Below are 25,256 nucleotides of genomic sequence, written 5' to 3'. Positions count from 1 at the left end.
CAGATTTGAGATTCATCACTGAATATCACTTTCATCCAGTCATCCACAGTCCACGATTGCTTTTCCTTAGCCCATTGTAACCTTGTTTATTCTGTTTAGGTGTTAATGATGGCTTTTGTTTAGCTTTTCTGTATGTAAATCCCATTTCCTTTAGGCGGTTTCTTACAGTTCAGTCATAGACGTTGACTCCAGTTTCCTCCCATTCGTTCCTCATTTGTTTTGTTGTGCATTTTTGGATTTTTGAGACATATTGCTTTAAGTTTTCTGTCTTGACGCTTTGTCTTCCTTGGTCTATCAGTATGTTTGCCTTTAACAACCTTCCCATGTTTTTTGTATTTGGTCCTGAGTTTAGACACAGCTGACTGTGAACAACCAACATCTTTTGCAACATTGCATGATGATTTACTCTCTTTTAAGAGTTTGATAATCCTCTCCTTTGTTTCAACTGACATCTCTCGTGTTGGAGCCATGATTCATGTCAGTCCACTTGGTGCAACAGCTCTCCAAGGTGTGATCACTCCTTTTTAGATGCAGACTAACGAGCAGATCTGATAATGATGCAGGTGTTAGTTTTGGGAATTAAAATTTACAGGGTGATTCCATAATTTTTTTCCTCAGAATTGAGTGATTCCATATTTTTTTCCTCTGCTTGGTCTAAAAAAGTAACTGTTACTGACTGCCACAATCTTTTTTTTTTCTTGATTTCTTATAGTGTTTCTTAAAGCCAGAAAGTTGCCATTTGAAATGACTTTAGTTTTGTGTCATGTGTGTGATCTGCTTTTTTTCTACAAAATTAAACAACTGAATGAACATCCTCCGAGGCCGGTGATTCCATAATTTTTCCAGGGGTTGTAGAGTATCCTCCGGCAAACACCACACGCTGAACTACTGACTTCAACAAACCACTGAAATGATGGAAGTGAAGCAGACAAAACTGTCTGGGTCACTTTAGGGATGCTGAAAATCATATTAAAACAGTCTTGCAGTTATGAATATGAGACATGTAATAGTTACCCTCCAAATTCAAGCCATGGGTGCAAAAATACTGAAGACATTCTCGACATTGTAACATTGCATTGTACAATATTTGGATGAAAAGCTTTCAGTCCAATTATGATGCTCTTATGGAATGAGTCCCCCTCTCCCCAGTTGTGTTTTCTTCCTGGTTGTAGAATGGTCAATGGTTGAACCAGTGTCCATATCGTCTTAACTGCACTGTAAGCAGTTATATAAGCGGCTCTCTTCTGTTTGCAAATGTTATAGCTGTGCGTCTGTTACAAAACTTTTAACAGGTGAGTGCTAAACTAATTTTAAAAGCACTTGTCGCTGTTCAGCTTTGTTTATTTTGTTTATCGGTTTAAAAGTTATCGGACAAAGATTAATCGGAAGATAATTGGTCCGATAAAGGTTTTTAAAGTTATCTAAAAAGATAATCCGATAAAGAAAACATTATCTTCGATAATTATCTGTTATCGGATTATCGGAAGTGTGCCCACCACTGGTTACTGGTCAGGATGTATCACCACTCTCACGGGAATGCCAAAGTGAATATGTAAAACATCAGTCATTGTACACCCCACGGTGAACGTGACCAGTGTCATTACTGGATGAAGGCCATTTAAGGCCACCAGGAACTTTTGTCATCTTCAAGGCCACCACTTCTTAGCTCTAAAGAAGAGAGGATCACAACCTCATACTGCGAACCATATAGACATGTATTTTCATGGAATTTAAAGAGGTTAAAATTTAGAAACTTGGCTGCACTAAACTCATTTTTGACCAAAGGCACCCGTTAGTCAAAACCCTGGGATAGTGAATGGCACCATTTTCAGTATGTCAGCACTCTACAGGATCCGACAAGCAAAATAAAGCTGATTTTTGGTTTGAACTAACATTTTAATAACTTCCTCTTAATTATGTGACTTACAAGATAAACTCAACAAAAATATAAACGCAACACTTTTGGTTTTGCTCCCATTTTGTATGAGATGAACTCAAAGATCTAAAACTTTTTCCACATACACAATATCACCATTTCCCTCAAATATTGTTCACAAACCAGTCTAAATCTGTGATAGTGAGCACTTCTCCTTTGCTGAGATAATCCATCCCACCTCACAGGTGTGCCATATCAAGATGCTGATTAGACGCCATGATTAGTGCACAGGTGTGCCTTAGACTGCCCACAATAAAAGGCCACTCTGAAAGGTGCAGTTTTGTTTTATTGGGTGGGGGATACCAGTCAGTATCTGGTGTGACCAGAATGTTGGTCCACTCCTCTTCAATGGCTGTGCGAAGTTGCTGGATATTGGCAGGAACTGGTACACGCTGTCGTATACGCCGGTCCAGAGCATCCCAAACATGCTCAATGGGTGACATGTCCGGTATGCCGGCCATGCAAGAACTGGGACATTTTCAGCTTCCAAGAATTGTGTACAGATCCTTGCAACATGGGGCCGTGCATTATCCTGCTGCAACATGAGGTGATGTTCTTGGATGTATGGCACAACAATGGGCCTCAGGATCTCGTCACGGTATCTCTGTGCATTCAAAATGCCATCAATAAAATGCACCTGTGTTCTTCGTCCATAACAGATGCCTGCCCATACCATAACCCCACCGCTACCATGGGCTATTCGATCCACAACATTGACATCAGAAAACCGCTCACCCACACAACGCCACACACGCTGTCTGCCATCTGCCCTGGACAGTGTGAACCGGGATTCATCCGTGAAGAGAACACCTCTCCAACGTGCCAAACGCCAGCGAATGTGAGCATTTGGCCACTCAAGTCGGTTACGACGACGAACTGGAGTCAGGTCGAGACCCCGATGAGGACGACGAGCATGCAGATGAGCTTCCCTGAGACGGTCTGTGCAGAAATTCTTTGGTTATGCAAACCGATTGTTCAGCAGCTGTCCGAGTGGCTGGTCTCAGACAATCTTGGAGGTGAACATGCTGGATGTGGAGGTCCTGGGCTGGTGTGGTTACACGTGGTCTGCGGTTGTGAGGCTGGTTGGATGTACTACCAAATTTTTTGAAACGCCTTTGGAGACGGCTTATGGTAGAGAAATGAACATTCAATACACGAGCAACAGCTCTGGTTGACATTCCTGCTGTCAGCATGCCAATTGCACGCTCCCTCAAATCTTGCAACATCTGTGGCATTGTGCTGTGTGATAAAACTGCACCTTTCAGAGTGGCCTTTTATTGTGGGCAGTCTAAGGCACACCTGTGCACTAATCATGGTGTCTAATCAGCATCTTGATATGGCACACCTGTGAGGTGGGATGGATTATCTCAGCAAAAGAGAAGTGCTCACTATCACAGATTTAGACTGGTTTGTGAACAATATTTGAGGGAAATGGTGATATTGTGTATGTGGAAAAAGTTTTAGATCTTTGAGTTCATCTCATACAAAATGGGAGCAAAACCAAAAGTGTTGCGTTTATATTTTTGTTGAGTATTTTTTTTTTGCTGTTACTGTGTTAAACTGGGAGGGTTGGAGTCATCTATTCATTCATTCACGCCATTCTAGAGGATAGATGCCTAGAAGTTTCCAAAGGCTCAGGAAAGTCTTAATGAAAGCCAACAACGTCACAAAGTATTGAATGGCATCTTTATTGTATTCTGTCCTCACAACACCCGGACAGTTTTTGTTCATTTTGCACCATTAAGAGTCAATTTGGGCTCTTCTGTGGGAATATTTTCTGGACAACACAGGCTACGAGTAAACAACGAAACAGGTTTTGTGGAATTACATCACTAAAGTTGTAGCTCCAAATGTTCTAATCCACTGCATTCTTTTCCTTCATTACAATACGTTGTCTACATCCAATTAATTTAAAGCCTACAGTTGGTGCAGTGAGCTGACGTCGTGCTGCTCTGAGCATTTATCAGGGATGATGACTCCTGGAACATTTCGATTCGGATCCACAACTTCCACCTTGTGGTGTGACTGCTGGTCATACTAGCTGATCTCGGTACGGCTTTGATGACATCAGTGCCTAAACCGGAGTCTGAAGTATAATTTCAGCATTGCTACACTGGAGAGGACTATCATCACGTGATGGGAAGAATATCCGGGTTTCCTCAGTCTGCTATCAAGTATTACTTCTGCATTTCATCTCACACACTCGTGCTTTTTCCCCCACAACAATAACAAAAGTTCATTTCTAACAAAGATGTAAAGTGCAACACTCCTCAAAAACCAGCTGAAACTCAGACCCTCTGGAGTTCACCGCTCTAGTTCTCTTTGATTCTGAATAACTGATTCACAGTTACAGGAAATTATTAACTCCATGTGATCACAGTCAAGTTGGCTATTAAAGTGAATTTCTTGCAAACTTTGATGATACAATAATTTAGATCACTGCACGACCTTGTCTCAGAACTGAGGCTCAAGTCTCCGCAAAATGTGCAAAGACTTTTTTCTTTAATCCACCTTGAGCAATTTAGTCAGAACTACAAAAAAAAAAGTGAGCAAATGGTGGTCAAAACCTTGCTGAAGTCAATTAACTTTGGAGTGAGCGAAACATGGCGCTGAGGACTTTCCTTGGATGTTTTTGGAAGCCGGTCAGAGTTCAGGGTTAGCCGGCCCGGTGGCTTCCGTTTCCGGTCCGCTGTACCCGAGCCACGAGCACATCGTGGCTCACTCTCTTACAGTCCCTCGCCAGGCCCAAGAAGCACATCAAGTCAATGAAACAAGTGGTAAAGTTCAATTTCCATCCAAACTCTCCGGTTGCATAGTCGTAGGGGAAGGTGTGGTGGTAGTTGTGAAAGCCCTCACCTGTGAGGTCAAAGAAAGAAGGTCAACACTGTTCAGTCAGGTGGCCAGTTTAGAATGATGAAGGTGTGCACAACAAACGTATTTTACAGTTTTTCTGTGCAGAAACGTGTCAATCGCATAACTTGCCTACAACTTATGGCTCGTGTATGCAGGAGGTATGAGCCATACGCTGAAAATATTGTGCATGCCCAAAATTTTTCAACGTACTTGCCGTACATTAGCGTGCTCCAAATTGAAATAAAACTTACCAGTAACTCGTAAGATGAATGCCAGCATTTTTAATACAGTCGGCATACGTTGGCTAAATCATCAAGGTGTGACGGGGCGTAAGACATTACACGTACACAAGTATTCACAGCCTTCTGAATCAGAAGCAGTGGTTCCATAATGTATTCATGAAGCGACAGAGCTACGACAGTACTGCAATGTAGAGGCACGTGCCTGCCAGTTAGCATACATTAATCTAGATAACCCACATAGGAAGCACATAAATGTGGATAGATGTCAAAACAAGCCAAAGCTCTGCATCAGCGCTTGTTGTTAAATATATGTAAGGTAGCCGGGTACACTCAACATAGAGAGATGATAATTTTCCCACTACACACCCTTGAAAACAACATAATGGCCCAAATTTACACTGTTTTTGGGCAGTTACTCTGTTATAATGCTGGTGAGAAGTATGTAAATATGAGAGAAAAAAGAATGATGTCTTGCTGAATCTTTAGAAGACATTTGCGTTTCCATTTCATACCTATGGCGCTGAAGGCGACAAACACGTTCTCTCTGGGGTTGATGGTCCTGTCATAGGGCCTGTTTCCCCACATATGAGCTGCGCTGTTGACCAGCCAGGTGGCATTCAGCACCAAGGTGTACCTCAGCACAGTGGCGAGGAAGTAGGCCACCCACAGGGACTCGCCCCACACGTACCAAGGCACCACCGTGGGCACCAAGAAGCACATGAGCACCACCGACAGCTTGTAATACCTGTGGACAAGACAGAAAAGAATGTTCTTCTCAAAAATCAATACGGGACCCTTCAATCTCACCGTCCGCATGACAGTTTCCATTATTATACCAGACCTGCACCAACACATCTACTCAGAGTGCTTGTTTTTATTTACAACATCAAATCAAGATAAATCTTTGGAACTGCTAAGAGGGAAGCTGAACAAACACTACATTTATGATACATGGTATCTTAAATGTAACAGATAAACCACAGAACAATGTGAATATGGTGCATCTGCTATGTGCAGTAAAGGAGGCGAGCGAGAGCTGCACAGCAGGCTGTTCCACCTGTGGTGCTCAAGGTATCTTGGCACCATGTGTAAGATACCATTGTGCACAGAATGTGCTAGACTGAGTGACAGATGATACTATAGTGCCTTCACGTGGACAAACCACAGAATATGCAAATTGTTGGCCATCACTGCCCAAATTAATTATCTTGTGCGTAAAAATTAATGATATGCTGTGAGCACACAATAGCATTTCAAGTGCTATACATTTCCCTCCTCCATGGCCACTCCAGGACTGAGTGCAGACAACTTTATTTTCTGCACTTTGAAATTTAGATCTTTTCAAGGCACAGTTTTAGTCTTTTGCCTGGTCTCATTAAGAGTTTCAACAACCAAAACCATTTCATCTTTGATCTGGGTGTAATTACATTTACAGGAACAGTTTAGATATTCATCAACATCACTAGAGTTAATCAAAGGAGCTGGCTTGTCCTCCTGAAATAACCATAAACTTTTAATGTTACTTGCCTCAAACACACAAATAAAGGGTTAAAAGATGTTTTAGCCAAATGTTTACTGACGCTGTTATTCTGATGTGTGAAAAATAATTGGTAGGTAAAAGCCCAGGGTGTGAGAACCTTTTGCAGGCATTCTAAGTATTTGTTATAACTGAATATTTAGGTGAGAAAAACCAGCAGACACTCTGCCAAAAGCACACGGCGCACCTTTTTGATTATGACATACTTCCAGACTAATACAACCCCTGGCAATAATTATGGAATCACCAGCCTCGGAGGATGTTCATTCAGTTGTTTAATTTTGTAGAAAAAAAAAAGCAGATCACAGACATGACACAAAACTAAAGTCATTTCAAATGGCAACTTTCTGGCTTTAAGAAACACTATAAGAAATCAGGAAAAATAATTGTGGCAGTCACTAACGGTTACTTTTTTAGACCAAGCAGAGGGAAAAAAATATGGACTCACTCAATTCTGAGGAATAAATTATGTAATCACCCTGTAAATTTTCATCCCCAAAACTAACACCTGCATCAAATCAGATCTGCTTGTTAGTCTGCATCTAAAAAGGAGTGATCACACCTTGGAGAGCTGTTGCACCAAGTGGACTGACATGAATCATGGCTCCAACACGAGAGATGTCAATTGAAACAAAGGAGAGGATTATCAAACTCTTAAAAGAGGGTAAATCATCACGCAATGTTGCAAAAGATGTTGGTTGTGCACAGTCAGCTGTGTCTAAACTCTGGACCAAATACAAACAACATGGGAAGGTTGTTAAAGGCAAACATACTGGTAGACCAAGGAAGACGTCAAAGCGTCAAGACAGAAAACTTAAAGCAATGTGTCTCAAAAATCGAAAATGCACAACAAAACAAATGAGGAACGAATGGGAGGAAACTGGAGTCAATGTCTGTGACCAAACTGTAACAAACAGCCTAAAGGAAATGGGATTTACATACAGAAAAGCTAAATGAAAGCCATCATTAACACCTAAACAGAAAAAAAAACAAGGTTACATTGGGCTAAGGAAAAGCAATCATGGACTGTGGATGACTGGATGAAAGTCATATTCAGTGGTGAATCTCGAATCTGCATTGGGCAAGGTGATGATGCTGGAACTTTTGTTTGGTGCTGTTCCAATGAGATTTATAAAGATGACTGCCTGAAGAGAACCTGTAAATTTCCACAGTCATTGATGATATGGGGCTGCATGTCAGGTAAAGGCACTGGGGAGATGGCTGTCATTACATCATCAAGTTTACGTTGATATTTTGGACACTTTTCTTACCCCATCAATTGAAAGGATGTTTGGGGATGATGAAATCATTTTTCAAGATGATAATGCATCTTGACATAGAGCAAAAACTGTGAAAACATTCCTTGCAAAAAGACACATAGGGTCAATGTCATGGCCTGCAAATAGTCCGGATTTTAATGCAATTGAAAATCTTTGGTGGAAGTTGAAGAAAATGGTCTATGACAAGGCTCCAACCTGCAAAGCTGATCTGGCAACAGCAATCAGAGAAAGTTGGAGCCAGATGATGAAGAGTACTGTTTGTCACTCATTAAGTCCATGCCTCAGAGACTGCAAGCTGTTATAAAAGCCAGAGGTGGTGCAACAAAATACTAGTGATGTGTTGGAGCGTTCTTTTGTTTTTCATGATTCCATATTTTTTCCCTCTGCTTGGTCTAAAAAAGTAACTGTTACGGACTGACAATTTTTTTTCCTGATTTCTTATAGTGTTTCTTAAAGCCAGAAAGTTGCCATTTGAAATGACTTTAGTTTTGTGTCATGTCTGATCTGCTTTTTTTTTCTACAAAATTAAACAACTGAATGAACATCCTCCGAGGCCGGTGATTCCATCATTTTTGCCAGGGGTTGTAGTCAGCAGTCAGGTGAACCAGAAAGTCAATCATTAACCAAACATACTTACTTTCTTTGTAACTTCACAACTTTGTCAGCCATCAGGTCGCTGAGATCCAGCTTACGACCTCTTTCTATAACATCAGGGTGTTTGCGCACCAGAAGCCAGCCAATGTGAGCAAAGAAGAAGCCTCGGCTAGCGTTGTGGGGGTCGGCGTCTGTCTCGGAGTATTTGTGGTGAACTCTGTGATCTCGAGCCCACTCAAAGATGTCGTTCTGTCAGATGCAGTAAAAAAAAAAAAAAAAAAAAAACGTAGACTGTGGTGATTATAACATAATGCAAACGCCAGTTATTTCAACAACCTCAGCTTTGAGTAAATTCACGTGAGTTCAGACTACCTGAAACGCCATGGAATTCCCTAAACCAAGAAAGATCCTGAGCGGTAATGAGGCCTTGTAGGATCTGTGACTCCACAGGCGATGAGCTCCGGCAGTGATTCCTAAAGCGCTGAACATGAAACAAAATACAGCTGCAGGGAAACACAGAATCAACATATTAATTAGCTGTACATTAGAATAGATTCTTGGAGAAAAAAAAACAATCATAAGTTAAGATGTCGTCTCTGCCGATTACAGACATGAGACGCTGGCTCAGACCCAACACTCAAAGGCTCCACAAGTGTTGATTATTTGTTAAATCCATCAAAGAATTTAATTACAACTACCAACTACACACAGGAAAAAAAAAAAAAGGCTAAAAGGTGGTCAGATGCTCATGAAGGTGAGCGTTTTTGTCTGTTGGTCGATTTGTTAGGATTCTAGCATGATTACTCAAAAATAGTCAACATAAAACTTGAAAGCGATGAGCACAGCCTGAAACCCAAGCAAATAAATTGAAGCATGTGTCAGTGTTAAAATATACAAATTCAGGCGTTTACGAAATTCTGAACATTCATGCTACATGATTGATTCTAGAATGTGTAAGTAGACTTCAACTAAAGTATTTTCATTAAACAATACAGCTTGATTATGCCTATGAAGTCTGTCAATGTTTGTGTATTATTGATTTAAGTTGTTTTTAAAAAGTGTTCAACCTATGAAACAAACAAGTGAGTCGAGTTCATATAGAAGATGATTTCCTATATAGGCCTGAGACCCATTGGTGCGAGTGCTTATCCAAGGATTCCGTAGCCTGAAGCAGAGCATCACCCGACTTTCTGAGGCAAGAAGGGGACCAATTTACAACTGGGTGGACGGAGACCATGCAGATGTAGTGTCTTGTCCAAGGACAGAGATATGTAGTGTGGATAGGAATCAAACTCCATACTGATAGTTGAACTCCTTATCCCACTGAGCTACCTGCTCTACAGCTCAAACATCATTTTAATTAAACGTCACTGACATAGCAACAACACTCATTTTTACCCGAGGCCATCAAATATGGCCATCCACTATTGCAAAGACTATGCATCCATCCGTCTGTCTGTGCTCAACATAGTAAGTACAGTCCTATTACTGCTAGAGTCCTCAAATTCACAGGGAACTTTCTTGGGACACAGAAGTTCAGAGATGACTAACCTTGACATATTTTAAGAAGTTAAAAATTCACATTCTGTTTCATTCTGTTAAAAAAAAAAAAAAAAAAAAAAATTGAGTGGCGGGGGTAATAGTCAGAGTAGAGTGGCACCTCTACCTTCAACACCATTCACCCAAAAAAGATGACTGGAAAACTGTCTGACCCAGGTGTCCCAACTGCCACCTGAAACTGGGTTCTGGATTTCCTTACAGACCGACCGCAAGTTGTACAGATGGGAGGAATGGTTTCCACTGAGCTCACAATCAGCACCAGTTCAACTCAGGACTGTTGCCTCAGCCCCAAACTCTTCACCCTATACACCTGCGACTGTGTATCCAACATGGACAACACAGTCTTCATCAAATACTCTGACGACACGACCATCCTGGGCCTCATCAAGGGTGGAGACGAGACTGTACACTGGTGTTCGACAACACGCTTGCTTATGGAGAGAAAAACGACCTCAATGAAGGAAAGAAACACATAAATCATCTTTGACTTCAGGAGCAAAGCCCCTCAACATCACTCCCTCAACCTTAAAGGGCACTGAAATAGTGAGAGTGGACAGCCACAAGTTCCTCAGCCTTCACGTGTCATCTGATCTGGTCTGCAAACACTGCAGCCACCGTGAAAATAAAAAAAGCTCAGAAGCAGCTGCACTTCTTCAGACTGCTCAGGAAGGCCGGGATGAGCTCCCATCCCCTCACACAAAGCCTACACAGGCCTGGTGGAGAGTATCCTCACCACCAGCATCTCAGTGTGGTACAGCAACAGCACTCAGGTAGGTGAAGAAAAAAAAAAAAGGATCAGAACTGAACTTCCATCTACAGACTCAGTTCACACAGAACGATGCAAAAAGAGGGCACAGCACATTATCAGGGACCCTCACCACCCTGCCCACTTTTTCCTCAGGTCCAAACACAGCTGGGAACAAGTAGAGCAGACAGCATCATCATCACACCCAGGACTCTATTCCATAAGTTTTTGTTTTTTTTTGGGCCACAGTCAGAATGATGGCATTTCTAAACTCAGAGTAATGGACTGTTCACAGCCAAAACCCACTGGGCAATATTTATCACACAACTATAACCTAATGTGCAATATTTTATTCCTTAAAATCACTGGCATTTTTTCCAGGTGCACGGGGTATCCTTTTTATACATTATTCCTCATACTTTTATACCTTTATCTACTTGAGATCTTTGCACAAGAATTCCAACGTACAGTAGTGTTCAGAATAATAGCAGTGCTATGTGACTAAAAGTCCCTTCGGCTGCTCCCTTGTTAGCACTCGAGGTCGCCACAGCAAATCCAAGATGGACCTGCATGTTGAATTGGCACAAGTTTTACGCCGGATGCCCTTCCTGATGCAACTCCACATTACATGGAGAAATGTGGCAGGGGTGGGATTTGAACCCGGAACCTTCTGAACTGAAACCAAGCACATTAACCACTTGGCCACCACCCCTGCCAGTAGTGCTATGTGACTAAAAGATTAATCCAGGTTTTGAGTATATTTCTTATTGTTACATAGGAAACAAGGTACCAGTAGATTCTCACAAATCCAACAAGACCAAGCATTCATGATATGCACACTCTTAAGGCTATGAAATTGGGCTATTAGTTAAAAAAAAGTAGAAAAGGGTGTTCACAATAATAGTAGCATCTGCTGTTGACGCTACAAACTCAAAACTATTATGTTCAAACTGCTTTTTTTAGCAATCCTGTGAATCACTAAAGTATTTAGTTGTATAACCACAGTTTTTCATGATTTCTTCACATCTGCGAGGCATTAATTTTGTTGGTTTGGAACCAAGATTTTGCTCGTTTACTAGTGTGCTTGGGGTCATTGTCTTGTTGAAACACCCATTTCAAGGACATGTCCTCTTCAGCATAAGGCAACATGACCTCTTCAAGTATTTTCACATATCCAAACTGATCCATGATACCTGGTATGCGATATATAGGCCCAACACCATAGTAGGAGAAACATGCCCATATCATGATGCTTGCGCCACCATGCTTCACTGTCTTCACTGTGAAATGTGGCTTGAATTCAGAGTTTGGGGGTCGTCTCACAAACTGTCTGCGGCCCTTGGACCCAAAAAGAACAATTTTACTCTCATCAGTCCACAAAATATTCCTCCATTTCTCTTTAGGCCAGTTGATGTGTTCTTTGGCAAATTGTAACCTCTTCTGCACGTCTTATTTAACAGAGGTACTTTGCGGGGGATTCCTGCAAATAAATTAGCTTCACACAGGTGTCTAACTGTCACAGCACTTACAGGTAACTCCAGACTCTCTATGATCATCCTGGAGCTGATCAATGGGTGAGCCTTTGCCATTCTGGTTATTCTTCTATCCATTTTGATGGTTGTTTTCTGTTTTCTTCCACGCGTCTTTTTTTTTTGTCCATTTTAAAGCATTGGAGATCATTGTAGATGAACAGCCTATAATTTTTTGCACCTGCGTATAAGTTTTCCCCTCTCCAATCAACTTTTTAAATCAAACTACACTGATGTTCTGAACAATGTCTTGAACATCCCATTTTCCTCAGGCTTTCAAAGAGAAAAGCATGTTCAACAGGTGCTGGCTTCATCCTTAAATAGGGGACACCTGATTCACACCTGTTTGTTCCACAAAATTGACAAACTCACTAACTGAATGCCACACTACTATTATTGTGAACACCCCCTTTTCTACTTTTTTTTTTTTTTACTAATAGCCCAATTTAATAGCCTTAACAGTGCGCATATCATGAATGCTTGGTCTTGTTGGATTTGTGAGAATCTACTGGTACCTTGTTTCCCATGTAACAATACGAAATATACTCAAAACCTGGATTAATTTTTAGTCACATAGCACTACTATTATTCTTAACACTACTGTACAAAATCCTTGTGTGTGAGTACAAATGGCAAATGAAATCTCTTAACATTTTGATCACAATTTGATTGATAAATGTCATACAGACATACATCTCTAAAATTAGATGTTAATTCTTATGGTCATAAGATTCAATCACCATGCCTACTAGAGGTAGGTGGATGGAAGCTAAAACAAACAGCAATGGCAAACAACTTACAGGAACATGTATGCGTCAGTGCACTAATGTTGAGCTTGTCCAATTATTAATCAATGTGGACCAATTGATTAGCTGTTTAAATGAATCCAAGTGCTTTCCAAGAAAGACACACAGACAAAACACTGCACTGTAATGAATGTGTTTTCCCGTTATAAGCCATGTCTGCATATCTTCCTACTTGTCCTTTAAATAAAGGAACCATCAACTGCAGCAGTTAGTATTTCGTACACTGCACTCTGTGTAGTCCTTTATGGTAAACAAGACACCATATTTGTGTTTGCTCAAATTATCACTGACACTTGCTGAGTCAGTACTGAGCTAAAGAGGTTACATAAGGAGCAGGTGACGACTAAGTCAGCATGATGACTGCATGTGTTGAATTTTCCTGAAATGTGCCATAAGGGATTCGTTTTTTGCACTACAGTTTAATCTGCTATGATTATAAAAGTGTCACTCTGATGACTGGAATACTTCTGATCTGCTAATAGAATAAAATGCAAGTTTACACTAAATGCCCAACACATGCAACTACAGACAATTGCCATCTACCACAATGCTCTATACTGCCATGACAGGTGCATATGCCAGGCAACCACATTTTACACTGTAAAAAAAAAAAAAAAAAAAAAAAAAAATTCCATTGTCTAATCATTACATCATTTCACAATGGCAAATTTTTTTTTTACTTTATCTGTCACATCAGAACTAAAAGCAAGTGAAGAACATGAGTTCAGAGCACAAACTGGCAGCATTAATTAGAAGGAAATCCCTAAAAAGGTGGGTGAACGGTGCAGACGCAACTGTGTGTGTGTGTGGTAGCAAAGGTCTACACTGCCACTCGTCAGCCATTATTTTACTGACAAGGCAGGCAATAGCCCCAGCGCAGACTTCATGTGTTGCATATTACCTGGAGCTCAGTTACAATAAATCATAAAACAAAAACCCTATAAACCCTGTGGCGCAGTGTGGCAAAGAGAGAGAGACTCTGAAAATAAGTTTGCAAAGGTCGAGGCTCTTCCAACAACATACGAGGTCTGTGAGAAAAGTAACGGACCTTTATTTTTTTTCAAAAACTATATGGATTTGATTCATATGTTTTTACGTCAGCTAAGCTTGAACCTTCGTGCGCATGCGTGAGTTTTTCCACACCTGTCGGTTGCGTCATTCGCCTGTGGGCAGGCTTTGAGTGAGCACTGGTCCACCCCTCTCGTCGTCGTTTCATTGCGAGGAAATGGTGGAATGATTTGGGCTTTTTTTCCCCATCAGAATTTTTTCAGAAACTGTTAGAGACAGGCAGCTGGAAACCATTCAAAAAATTTATCTGGCTTTCGGTGAAAATTTTACAGGCTTCACAGAGAATAAGGAGTGTTACTACAGCTTTAAGGACGGCCCACAATGGCGCACGGCACGCCGCGCTCCAAGCCTCCATCGAGAGGCAGAAACCACCACATCATTTCTAAACGGATGGCTGTGTGGAACCGGGACCGTCATGTGCAATTTCTCTGGTTATCACAAGAGATGGACATCAGCCATTTTCTGGCAGATTTCACTTTTAACAAGAGATTTTGTCACGGAAAGCTGCGCAGAGGCCAGCTCTCCACAATTTCTCTTATACTCACTCGACTGGTAAGCACTGAAAGCCGAGATAGACATGTCCCAACTTGTCCTCTAACACTCCGAAACGGAGGTGTTCCTTTGTCTCGCTCCATCAGCGAATCGGTCGTGACTAGGGATGGGTATCGAGAACCGGTTCCTTTTGGGTATCATTAAGAAATGATTCGATCCACCGACATCAATAAGCTTTGTGCTTAATGATTCTGTTATCGGTCCTTCAGAGTGGCCGTTGTTTTGGCGGGTGTTTGTCAGGAAAATGATCATTTCTCTACATTGATTACAGACCCTGCAGCGGGTCCTTAATCAACTTTTCTGCAGCGCGGCTTTGCTTTGAACCTTGAACCAAATTGAAGCGTGGTTCACAGACTGAAGCAATGCTTCGGTCGATTGCTTGGTTTCTTTCTTTTGCTTAATTTTCCCCCGCTAAAACCCTAAAGAGCATACGTCTGTGAGTATTATTTACCTTTTCTACGTTAAACCGACCTGTTATGGTCTTCTGAAACAGTTGACAGATATATTTTATAAGTTAAAAATGGGAGCGATGCTAACGTGTTAGCATGTCTATGGCATTTTCAATGTTAAAAGTTTGCATTTAGCAATTGCAGCCGTCATCACGTTCGGGTGCATTTGTTTTCAAATTGTAATATTCCTTAAATTTATTTTTGCTTATATATTAATCTAATGATTATATATACTCAACAAAAATATAACTGCAACACTTTTGGTTTTGCTCCCATTTTGTATGAGATGAACTCAAAGATCTAAAACTTTTTCCACATACACAATATCACCATTTCCCTCAAATATTGTTCACAAACCAGTCGAAATCTGTGATAGTGAGCACTTCTTTTCAGAGTGGCCTTTTATTGTGGGCAGTCTAAGGCACACCTGTGCACTAATCATGGTGTCTAATCAGCATCTTAATATGGCACACCTGTGAGGTGGGATGGATTATCTCAGCAAAGGAGAAGTGCTCACTATCACAGATTTAGACTGGTTTGTGAACAATATTTGAGGGAAATGGTGATATTGTGTATGTGGAAAAAGTTTTAGATCTTTGAGTTCATCTCATACAAAATGGGAGCAAAACCAAAAGTGTTGCGTTTATATTTTTGTTGAGTGTACAATTTTAGAGAAAGACAGAAAGAACCTGAATAGAAACACAACAGAAAATATATAATAGCAACTAAAATAAATACATACAGAAATAAATGTTTCCTGTGAACACCTAGTGACTCTCACACCTCCATTTCATCCCTGTCTTATTTAAGTTTAATGACAGTTTGCTTCGGTCAAACCATATTTTCAGTTTGTTAATTTCTTCAGTGATTTCCTCCAGAACTATCTGCCAAACTAGAAAACTGCTGCATCCTAGTAAGAGCAGAATACTACTGGAATGAATTTGAATAAGTTGTATTTTTTTTCTCACCTAAATAGATTCAGCACTCACTCCAGTTTATTGTCTGCAATAGTCCCAGATTGCATTTCAGAGCTTCTAGAATTCAAGCATTTTCGTGCAGGTGGTGTTGGGGGGTAATTTTGGGTTTCAGCTTTTTTTGTTTTTCACCACATTCATCCCTGAATATGAGTTGTGATTCACTTTTGTGCGGATTAAAGTTACTAACTGGGACCCCTGTCTTGCTGCGAGAAAGAAACGAGAATCATCCTCCGTTCTGTTCACACAGCTCCAAACGTTGCGCGGCTCTCTGACAAGATAGAACGATAGAATTCAGTCTGAATTAATAACTTCAAAGCGAAACACAGTTTTGTTTATTTTTATTTATGTCCAGAGATCAAGGACACAGTGACTAATTTCACATTTATTTACTTTAAGACTCAAGGAAATACATAGAAAACCTGTAAAGCCTACTTTTAGCACAAAATTCATGAGGTATCGATAAGGGAATTGGTAAGGAATCGGATCAATAATGGCATTGATAAAACCTTATCAATATCCATCCCTAGTCGTGATGCGCAAAGCCTCCGCGCAGCTTTCCATGACAATATCTCGTTAAAAGTGAAATCTGCCGGAAAATGGCTGATGTCCAGCTCTTGTGATAACCAGAGAAATTGCACACGATGGTCCCGGCTCCACACAGCCATCCGTTTAGAAATAATGTGGTGGTTTCTGCCTCTCGATGGCGGCTCGGAGCGCGGCGCGCCGTGCGCCATTGTGGGGCATCCTTAAAGCTGTAGTAACACTCATTCTCTGTGAAACCCGTAAAATTTTCACCAAAAGCCAGGTAAATTTTTCGAATGGTTTCCAGCTGCCTGTCTCTAACAGTTTCTGAAAAAATTCTGATGGAAAAAAAAGCCCAAATCATTCCGCCATGTCCTCGCAATAAAACAACGACGAGAGGGATGGACCAGTGCTCACTCAAAGCCTGCCCACAGGCGAATGATGCAACCGACAGACGTGGAAAAACTCACACATGCGCACGAAGGTTCAAGCTTGGCTGATGTAAAAACATATGAATCAAATCCATATAGTTTTTGAAAAAAATAAAAAGGTCTGTTACTTTTCTCACAGACCTCATTTTCTTTGCACCACTGAAGCTTGTAACAACTTCGGGGAGGCGGTGGTCTGGAGGTTAGAGAGACCTGCTGGAGACCAGAGAACCCTCATCAGACAAAGTGTCCTTGAGCAAGGCCCTTAATCCACAAAGTTGCTCTCAGTGTGCAGCTGAGCACTTTGCATGTTGGCATGCTGACATCAGTGTGTATGTGTACGAAACAAAGGCTGAATGAGAGGCATCACCGGATCCCCAGCAGATGGAGGTTAGGGTTAGCTGGGCAGCTTTGCTTGAGCTGCTGCCCCCGCGACCCGACTCCGGATAAAGCGGAAGAAAATGGATGGATGGATGAATCTTCTCAGTGCAGTCTCATGGAACAATGTCACTGTGACTTTCCCTGTAGGTGTCTGTCATGATGCTGGCATTTTTGCATTAAAGGGGTTCGACGCTGCCATTTCCCCGCAGGCGATTTGGCCCACAACAGGCCAGTAGAATTTATGAAATGATGTTCCGCTCAGGCCACTACACATATTCACAAAATTCTATTTATTACATCCACCAAGGACATAATAAAATCATCTGCGTTTGTCTGTGGCTGTCAGCAGGATTACGTCAAAACTACTGCAAAGATTTTGACAAAATTTGCGCCACAGATAGATATTAGGCCATGAAAGACTGCACTGAATTTTGGAGGTGAGCCGCATCCAGATTGGTGGATGTCAGAAATCTCTGTTTGCTCCCGTTTTTTTCTGGCAGCAAAGTCTAATTTCTACACATCTCTGTGTCAAACTTCAGCGAGGCCGCCATGTTTGCTTTTGTCGCGCACCACGCTCCATAGATTCTTGCATACGCTCCGCTCAGGAAATGAGATTTCAGATTAAAAAATAAATAAATAAATAAATAAATAAATAATAATAAAACGGGTTATTCAACAGAATTCAGTGTAATTTCCCCCACTTTTTTTCCTCCCCTCCCTCATCACCACAATCCCTTATTAATATAGCATACTTCAGAATCCGTTAATCCTGTGACCCGGCCTCGCCAACCAAACGGTCCCCCCTAAAAATCAGTCTGCCCTGCGTTCACTGCGCATGCGTCATTAACCGTAGTTCACGGATTAACACCTCGTTTCTCCTACAAATTGCACTCCAGTCATCATCTATCCCAGCAACAGATATCTGAAGCTTTTGTACAACAATCATTTCCACACAAATTCAGCATTATTTCATCATAAAAGACGGAGGAACCGATCAGAGTGCTGCGGCTACACGAGCTGCTAGCTGATGCATTCATTGCGCATCGGTCATTTCAAAGCGTCACGGATTATCGCCTCGTTTCTGCTTAAAACTGACTTTAGAATGATTTAAGAGGTTTTACCTGGTCATCTGATGGTTAATAATCCGATTAATCCATTTGATCACTTTGGGTGAAGAGACTGTCTCAGACGAGCGGTTGAGTTCTGAAATGATGCATGCGCAGTGGAGGCAGGGCGGACCAATTTTTAGGGGTGGACCATTCGGTCTGACACTGGTGTCAGTGACTCACTCTTTTACACTAGTCTGTGCATGCACAAACCTGGTGTTGCAGTCCGATCTGTCCCCGTCTTCACTGCGCATGCATCATGTCAGAGCGTTAGCAGCGATTAACAGATTATTGCCTTGTTTCTGCTTAAAAATGACTTTAGAATGATTTAAGAGGTTTTACTTTGTCATCTGAGCGTTAATAACATTATTCCCTTTGATCGGTAGAGAGTCAGTCTCAGATGCGCTGGTGTCACGCTCTGATCGCTCCCCCGTCTTATTATGAATTATTGCTGAATTTATGTGGAAATGATTGTTGTACAAAAGCTTTAGAGATCTACCACTGAGATAGATGATGACTGGAGTGCAGTTTTAAGCAGAAACAAGGAGACAATCAGCAAATCGCTGCCGACACTCCGAAATGATGCACGCGCAGTGAAGGCAAGGGGACTGATCAGAAGGGGGGAGTGCTGAGCCCCTCACACTGGAAAAGCAGTCAAAAGTTGTGTGAGAATCCATTAATGCTCCACACCCAACAACTGGTGGTGGTAATGCACCATGTTGCGAAGAAGCAGCAGCACTTTTCCATTACCAATCTTTGTGAGCATCTTTAAATTGTAAAAATTGCAAATGAAGATGACGCAAACAGAACAGAATGCTTTGAATGAATACAACTAACATGTTTAAATTACAACCACCCAAACCCAGAAAACAGCCAGCAAAAACAAATACTAAAGGAATTGGTCATAAGAGGTAGAATTATGGGAGAGAGACAGGTTGTACGAGAAAAATAAAAGATGTTTTGTTCCTACATGGCCACAGATGCAAAGTCACCTCTAACTTAAAAAAAAATAATGAAAAATTGAAACAAAAACAAACAGGGTAAATAGTAACAATTTAATACTTTTAATGTTATTCTGCACAAGTGTTATAGACATTCTCAACAATGAATAACAAACATAAAAAGTTATGTACAAAATAAGTTCAAACAAGCAAACAAGTTCAAACAAAAACAAATGCAAAACAGTTGTAAAGTAATGGCAATTTTGTGCAGTCAGTGTTCATTAATTTCAGCCTTGGAATGCCAGAAACTGCATTAAAAAATTTTAATTTTGGCAGCTGTAGTTCGCGTCACGTACGTATGCCTGGGCCAGTAGAATATTGTTGGGGCCAGTCAGTTCTTAAAGCTGCTGGCCCTGTGGGCCAGTGGCAGGAAGGGGTCAATGTCCAGCCCTGTTAAAATGCTTTTATTGTGAAATAACGTGTTATCTTTGCTACAAGAAACATCAGAGACTGACAGTGCTGTTACGTCTGCAGATTCCAAATGTGGGGAGAACACATCCCCCACCCCCCCAACTCACCCCTTGAAGAATCCTATGGATTAATCTTAAGATCAAAGTTTTCAACATCAATAGGGGAGGCTGATCCCAACATAATCTGGCTCTGTATTTGTTGGCCATCGTTCAGTCTCGGGCTTCAATGCAGTCGCTTTACGCCACAGGTTTTACGCTGGATACAAATCTAGATGCATATGGAGAATGGAGCATCAGTCGTCTTGAACTGGGGACCTTTTTTAAAAAAAAAAAAAAAAAAAAAAAAAAAAAACAGAAGCAAGTACACTAACCACTTACAACACAGTGGTGCTATGATTGATACTTGTATATACAGGGTGAACACAAAAACACTCCTTGGTTTCAAATGTTTATATCAAAAGTTACATGAATAATTTTACAATTTTGAAGAAGAATTTGCAAGAGAAAAAAAAAAACTTGAGTTTATGCAACTGTAGATACCAAAATTGTAAAATTATTCATGTAACTTTTGATATAAACATTTGAAACCAAAGAGTGTTTTGTGTTCACCCTGTATATAAAAGGTCCAGCAATCCTGCTTCAAGATGGGACAGAATAACTTGCTTTCGCAGCTTCATACAGTGTGTTATCACTGTGAAATTTTTACTGAGGGCAACATAGCTAAGCTTACAAGACTCAGCCAGACAGACCAGGCAGTCAGCCAGTCTTGTGTACCTGCAAGGAGGTGACAGTGTTGCCATTTTAGCTCCAAGCAACAAACACACACACACAGTTGAAGACTGCTGTGTCTGAAATGTGCCTATTTTGGATATGTGTACCAGAGACATAAGGGAGGCAAAATTTCCTTTGAGTATTTTTAAGATCAGTAAAATTAATGGGGAAATTGTACCGGTCACATCATGCCTGAATGCTGTGATGCAATATTACCTGACAAAGTTGTGTTTTCTGATCACAGGCATTACATACATGAAGCAACACAGATCTTATCGACCATCATATTACATCATGGTGTAGTGTGCGGTCAGCTTAACCCTTAATACTCTAATAAGATGGATGCAGATTAGAAAAAAAAATCTAATCAGATGGAAGCAGATTAGAATTTATTTTATTTATTTATTTTTTTTACAAAAAATAAAATAAAAATAGAATCCAAGAAGCCGTAACCCTCAGTGCTTTGTGGTGATAAAGCAGGCTGGGGGGGGGTCTGGGAACATGGCCACCCAGACAAATTTGGTTTGATTTGGTGCATTTTCAATCATTTCAAACCAGAAATAAATCTGTTTTTAGTTCAGATGACAATATTCACAGAAACAGTCCATCACCAGTTTTTCTACATCCTTTTGCTCAACTCTTAAAACCTCACGTCATCTGCTTGCTCACTTCCAACATTTTTTTTTTTTGTTTCCATTTTTTTAAAAAAATGGCTTGAACAATGTAGACAAGGAAGTTATGCCTGCATTCCTGAATGAAGACACGGTGACCAATATTTTACGTCGTTTAAAAACACTTGTTATAATAAAGCGCAATATGAACAGTATCGGTGAATAAACCCTTTGTCAAAATTGCAAAAAGTCAAATAAAATAATGAACTAGAGCAAAGCTGATCTAAGTTTATGATGATGTTAACACTGCTTGGTGAGAGCGTAATAATAACTATTTCTAACCCTGTCAAAATAAACACATTAGTCCTACCCATCATTGAGTAGACCTTCAGAAAAACCAGTAACACTTGTTATTTTATGGAGAGGTTGACTTTTAAGCCTGCTCGGCTGCACCCAGTGTTGCAAGATTGGGTGGTTTCCCACGTAGTTGGACAGTTTGAATTTTATTTTGTGTTAAAAATAGACTTTAAAAATTTGGGGTAGTTTGGGATCAGTATGCCATTAAAAAAAAAAAAAAATTAAAACAAAACCAAAAATTACATGATCTCCTTCCAATCCACATGCAGAACTCAACCACTCAGATGGCTGCAGTCAACAGAAGTGGTGGTTGAACACCATTTTCACAAGAAACCATCAACTGTATCTGGCAACATTGCAGAATCCACACGCAGAGCTCAGCACTCAATTCAGTCAGTTGACTCACACCCTGGACAGGGAAGAGACGATGGACACTACATGCTCAACTCATGACGTTATTGAGTTGATTCTTTTGGTCTTTGGATCCAGAAATGCGCCAAGCAGGCAGCAAGCTGTCTTTAGCGGGCCACGAGACTCTTTCAGGCTGTGTTTATAACTTGATGTGAACACATCTTTCAGGCTGCATTTCCTCAACTCACTGTGATCTCGAAACTGCATCAAAAATAATGTAGTTATCAATTTAAAAAAAACAAGTCACCATGACACAAAATCACACTTGCGTAAACGTTGTATTTAATATGTGGTTCACATGCATGCCAAACCGCGGGGGGAGCACATGGCTCACAGATCAATTATGATTCATCAGGGGAAACCGGGGCACAGTGAATCAGTAGCTATATCTGCAAAACTACATATATATTTGCAGCAGTTATGGCATATTTTTATGCATAAAGACACGTTCTTATAAATTAGTGTTTTGTTTTTGGATACATTAAGGGTAAAACAAAGTGGCAAGTGAAGTCAGTTTTTTTCCTATTAAAAGTCAATTTTGTGGATGTCAGTGTCTTTGTATTGATTTCTCACAACAGAGGAAAGGTGGCCCAAAAAAAAAAAAAAAAAAAAGCATGTGTTATGTCTTCTTCTGCACAGGATCTGTACTTTTTACCTGATTTGGATGTAATTACCCGTAAATGAAAGCTGACAGTCTGCATTATAACCTCAGGTTAGTTACTTGCTTTGAACTTTAACATGATATGATTGACAGCTAAAATAATATTCATGGACTTAACAGCATGCACTGTGCAAACAGAATGAATGCACAAGCAGCAGTCAGTGGAGTCAGATGGGACAGCCTAGCAGAGAAGAAGAAAAAGATTTTTACTTACACCAACTCAAGGTGTGAGCAGATGCTGAGGGGATGAGGAGCAGACTGTACACTGCTCCTGTGTGCAGCAGACCCATCAAGATGACATTTTTCCACACAATTTTTCTGGGGGGTTTGGGGCCTTCTTTTTCCCTGTACGCATGGTCAAAAATGTCATCTCTGTTCTCAACGCTGGATGTCCGCTTGTCCTCTGCTTGCGTCATCGCGGATGGCAGTACAATGATGCTCTGACAGACACAAAATGGCACAGATGTTTGCTCCAAGTTACTGAAACAAGCCAACGTTCTTATGAAGCATTAATACCATGCAACAACCAACGTTCGTATGTGCTAGTACAGCCTCAGCACTGACCGTAGGAACTCATTCTGCTGAGCTAGGAAAAATTGTTTGAACCAACTTATCCGTCACAGAAGGATCTCCTTGAACCCCCACAGTGAGCAGAATACGGGCTCCTTGACAGAGACTGCGCCAACTGAAGTGGTGAACAACTTGCTCATGGATGCAGATTAAACGTCTATGCTGTCATTATTGGACTTAAGTGAAGGTTTCTTTTTTGCATTTTTGGATAAAGTGCTTTCATGGTTTAGATGTTTCTGGTCAGGTTGACTGTAATATGTTCAGTATAACACTACACACACCTTCAACCGCTTATCAAAGACTGGCTCACGGGGGGCTGAAGCCTATCCCAGCAGTCATAGGGCATGAAGGGGTTACACTCTGGACAGGGCGCCAGTCCGTTGCAGGGCCACATATAGACAAACAAACGCATTCAAACCCGCAGGCACACCTACGGACAATTTAAAGTTTTCAATCCACCTAACCAGCCTGCCTTTGAATGTGGGAGGAACCTGGAGCACCCGGAGACAACCCACGCAAACACAGGGAGAACATGCAAATTCCACACAGCAAGGCCACAGGCAGGAATCGATCCCATGACCTTCTCGCTGTGAGGCAACAGTGCTAACCACCAAGTCACCATGCTGCCCTGTTCAGTATAATAGCACATCTGAATTCTTAACTGTGAAATATGGGGTATCTCAGGGTTCTGTTCTGGACCCGCTGTTCTCTCTTTATGTGGCAACTTTTGGTGAGATTGTACAAAGCTACAGAATTGACTTTTATGTGATGCCGACGACCTTGAAAAGTACCATATTTTCTGGATTATAAATTACAGAGTATTACTCACATTATTCAAAAATGTGTGATGAAGAGAACAAAAACACAAACCATGTTAGCAAGCAGAAGCAAACAAGCTAATTAGCACCATTGTACCATGCTTACAACTCAGGTAAACTGCTTCTTTTGGCCACCAAACAGGTGATGATAGGTGATATAAATGTGGAATGCACAACTCCAATTCCAATGAAGTTGGGGTGTTGTGTGAAATGTAAATAAAAACAGAATACAATGATTTGCAAATCCTCTTCAACCTATATTCAATTGAATGCACCACAATGACAAGATATTTAAAGTTCAAACTGATGAACTTTATTGTTTTTGTACAAATATTTGCTCATTTTGAAATGATGCCTGCAACACGTTTCAAAACGCTTGGAGAGTGATATGTTTACCACTGTGTTTCATCACCTTTTCTTCTAACAACACTCAATAAGCGTTTGGGAACTGAGGACACTAATTGCGAGTGTCATGATTGGGTATAAAAGGAGCATCCCCAAAAGGCTCAGCCGTTCACAAGCAAAGGATCACCACTTTGTCAACAACTGCGTGAAAAAAAATAGTCTAACAGTTTAAGAGCAATGTTTCTCAAAATTAAATTGCAAGGAATTTAGGGATTCCATCATCTACAGTCCATAATATAATCAGAAGATTCAGAGAATCTGGAGAACTTTCGCTTACACATAAGCGGCAAGGCCGAAACCAACACTGAATGCCCATGACCTTCGATCCCTCAGGCATTAAAAATCAACATCACTGCGTAAATGATCTTACCGCGTGGGCTCAGGAACACTTCAGAAAACCATTGTCAGTTAACACAGTTCCTCGCTACATCTACAAGTGCAAGTTAAAACTCTACCATGCAAAGTAAAAGCCATACATCAACAACATCCAGAAACCCCGTCTCCTTCTCTGAGCCCGAGCTCATTTGAAATGGACAGAAGCAAAGTGGAAAAGTGTGCTGTGGTCTGATGAGTCCACATTTCAAATTGTTTTTGGAAATCATGGATGTCTTGTCCTCCGGACAAAAGAGGAAAAAGACCATCAAGATTGTTAGCAGTGCAAAGTTCAAAAGCCAGC

At 40.9% G+C, this 25,256-nt stretch overlaps 1 protein-coding gene and 1 long non-coding RNA gene across 2 annotated transcripts; one reads left to right on the top strand and one right to left on the bottom strand.

The window, feature by feature from the left end:
• Nucleotides 1–959: 959 nt before the first annotated feature.
• Nucleotides 960–12,337, top strand: LOC117530922. The gene is made up of 3 exons (XR_004566482.1): nt 960–1,133; nt 7,322–7,324; nt 12,327–12,337. It is a non-coding gene; the product is annotated as an uncharacterized LOC117530922 (long non-coding RNA).
• On the bottom strand, nt 3,542–23,227 carry scd (stearoyl-CoA desaturase (delta-9-desaturase)). Its single transcript, XM_034193881.1, has 5 exons — nt 23,002–23,227; nt 8,815–8,945; nt 8,486–8,691; nt 5,544–5,776; nt 3,542–4,792 (listed from the first exon to the last, which is right to left on the bottom strand). The coding sequence occupies exons 1-5, from the start codon at nt 23,201–23,203 to the stop codon at nt 4,593–4,595; spliced, it is 972 nt and encodes a 323-aa protein (XP_034049772.1). The 5' UTR covers nt 23,204–23,227; the 3' UTR covers nt 3,542–4,592.
• Nucleotides 23,228–25,256: the final 2,029 nt, after the last annotated feature.

The sequence above is a fragment of the Thalassophryne amazonica genome, chromosome 18, assembly GCF_902500255.1.
Source record: "Thalassophryne amazonica chromosome 18, fThaAma1.1, whole genome shotgun sequence".
NCBI lineage: Eukaryota > Metazoa > Chordata > Actinopteri > Batrachoidiformes > Batrachoididae > Thalassophryne > Thalassophryne amazonica.
Note: the sequence above shows the minus strand (reverse complement) of the source record. Positions and strands in the feature narration are given on the sequence as shown.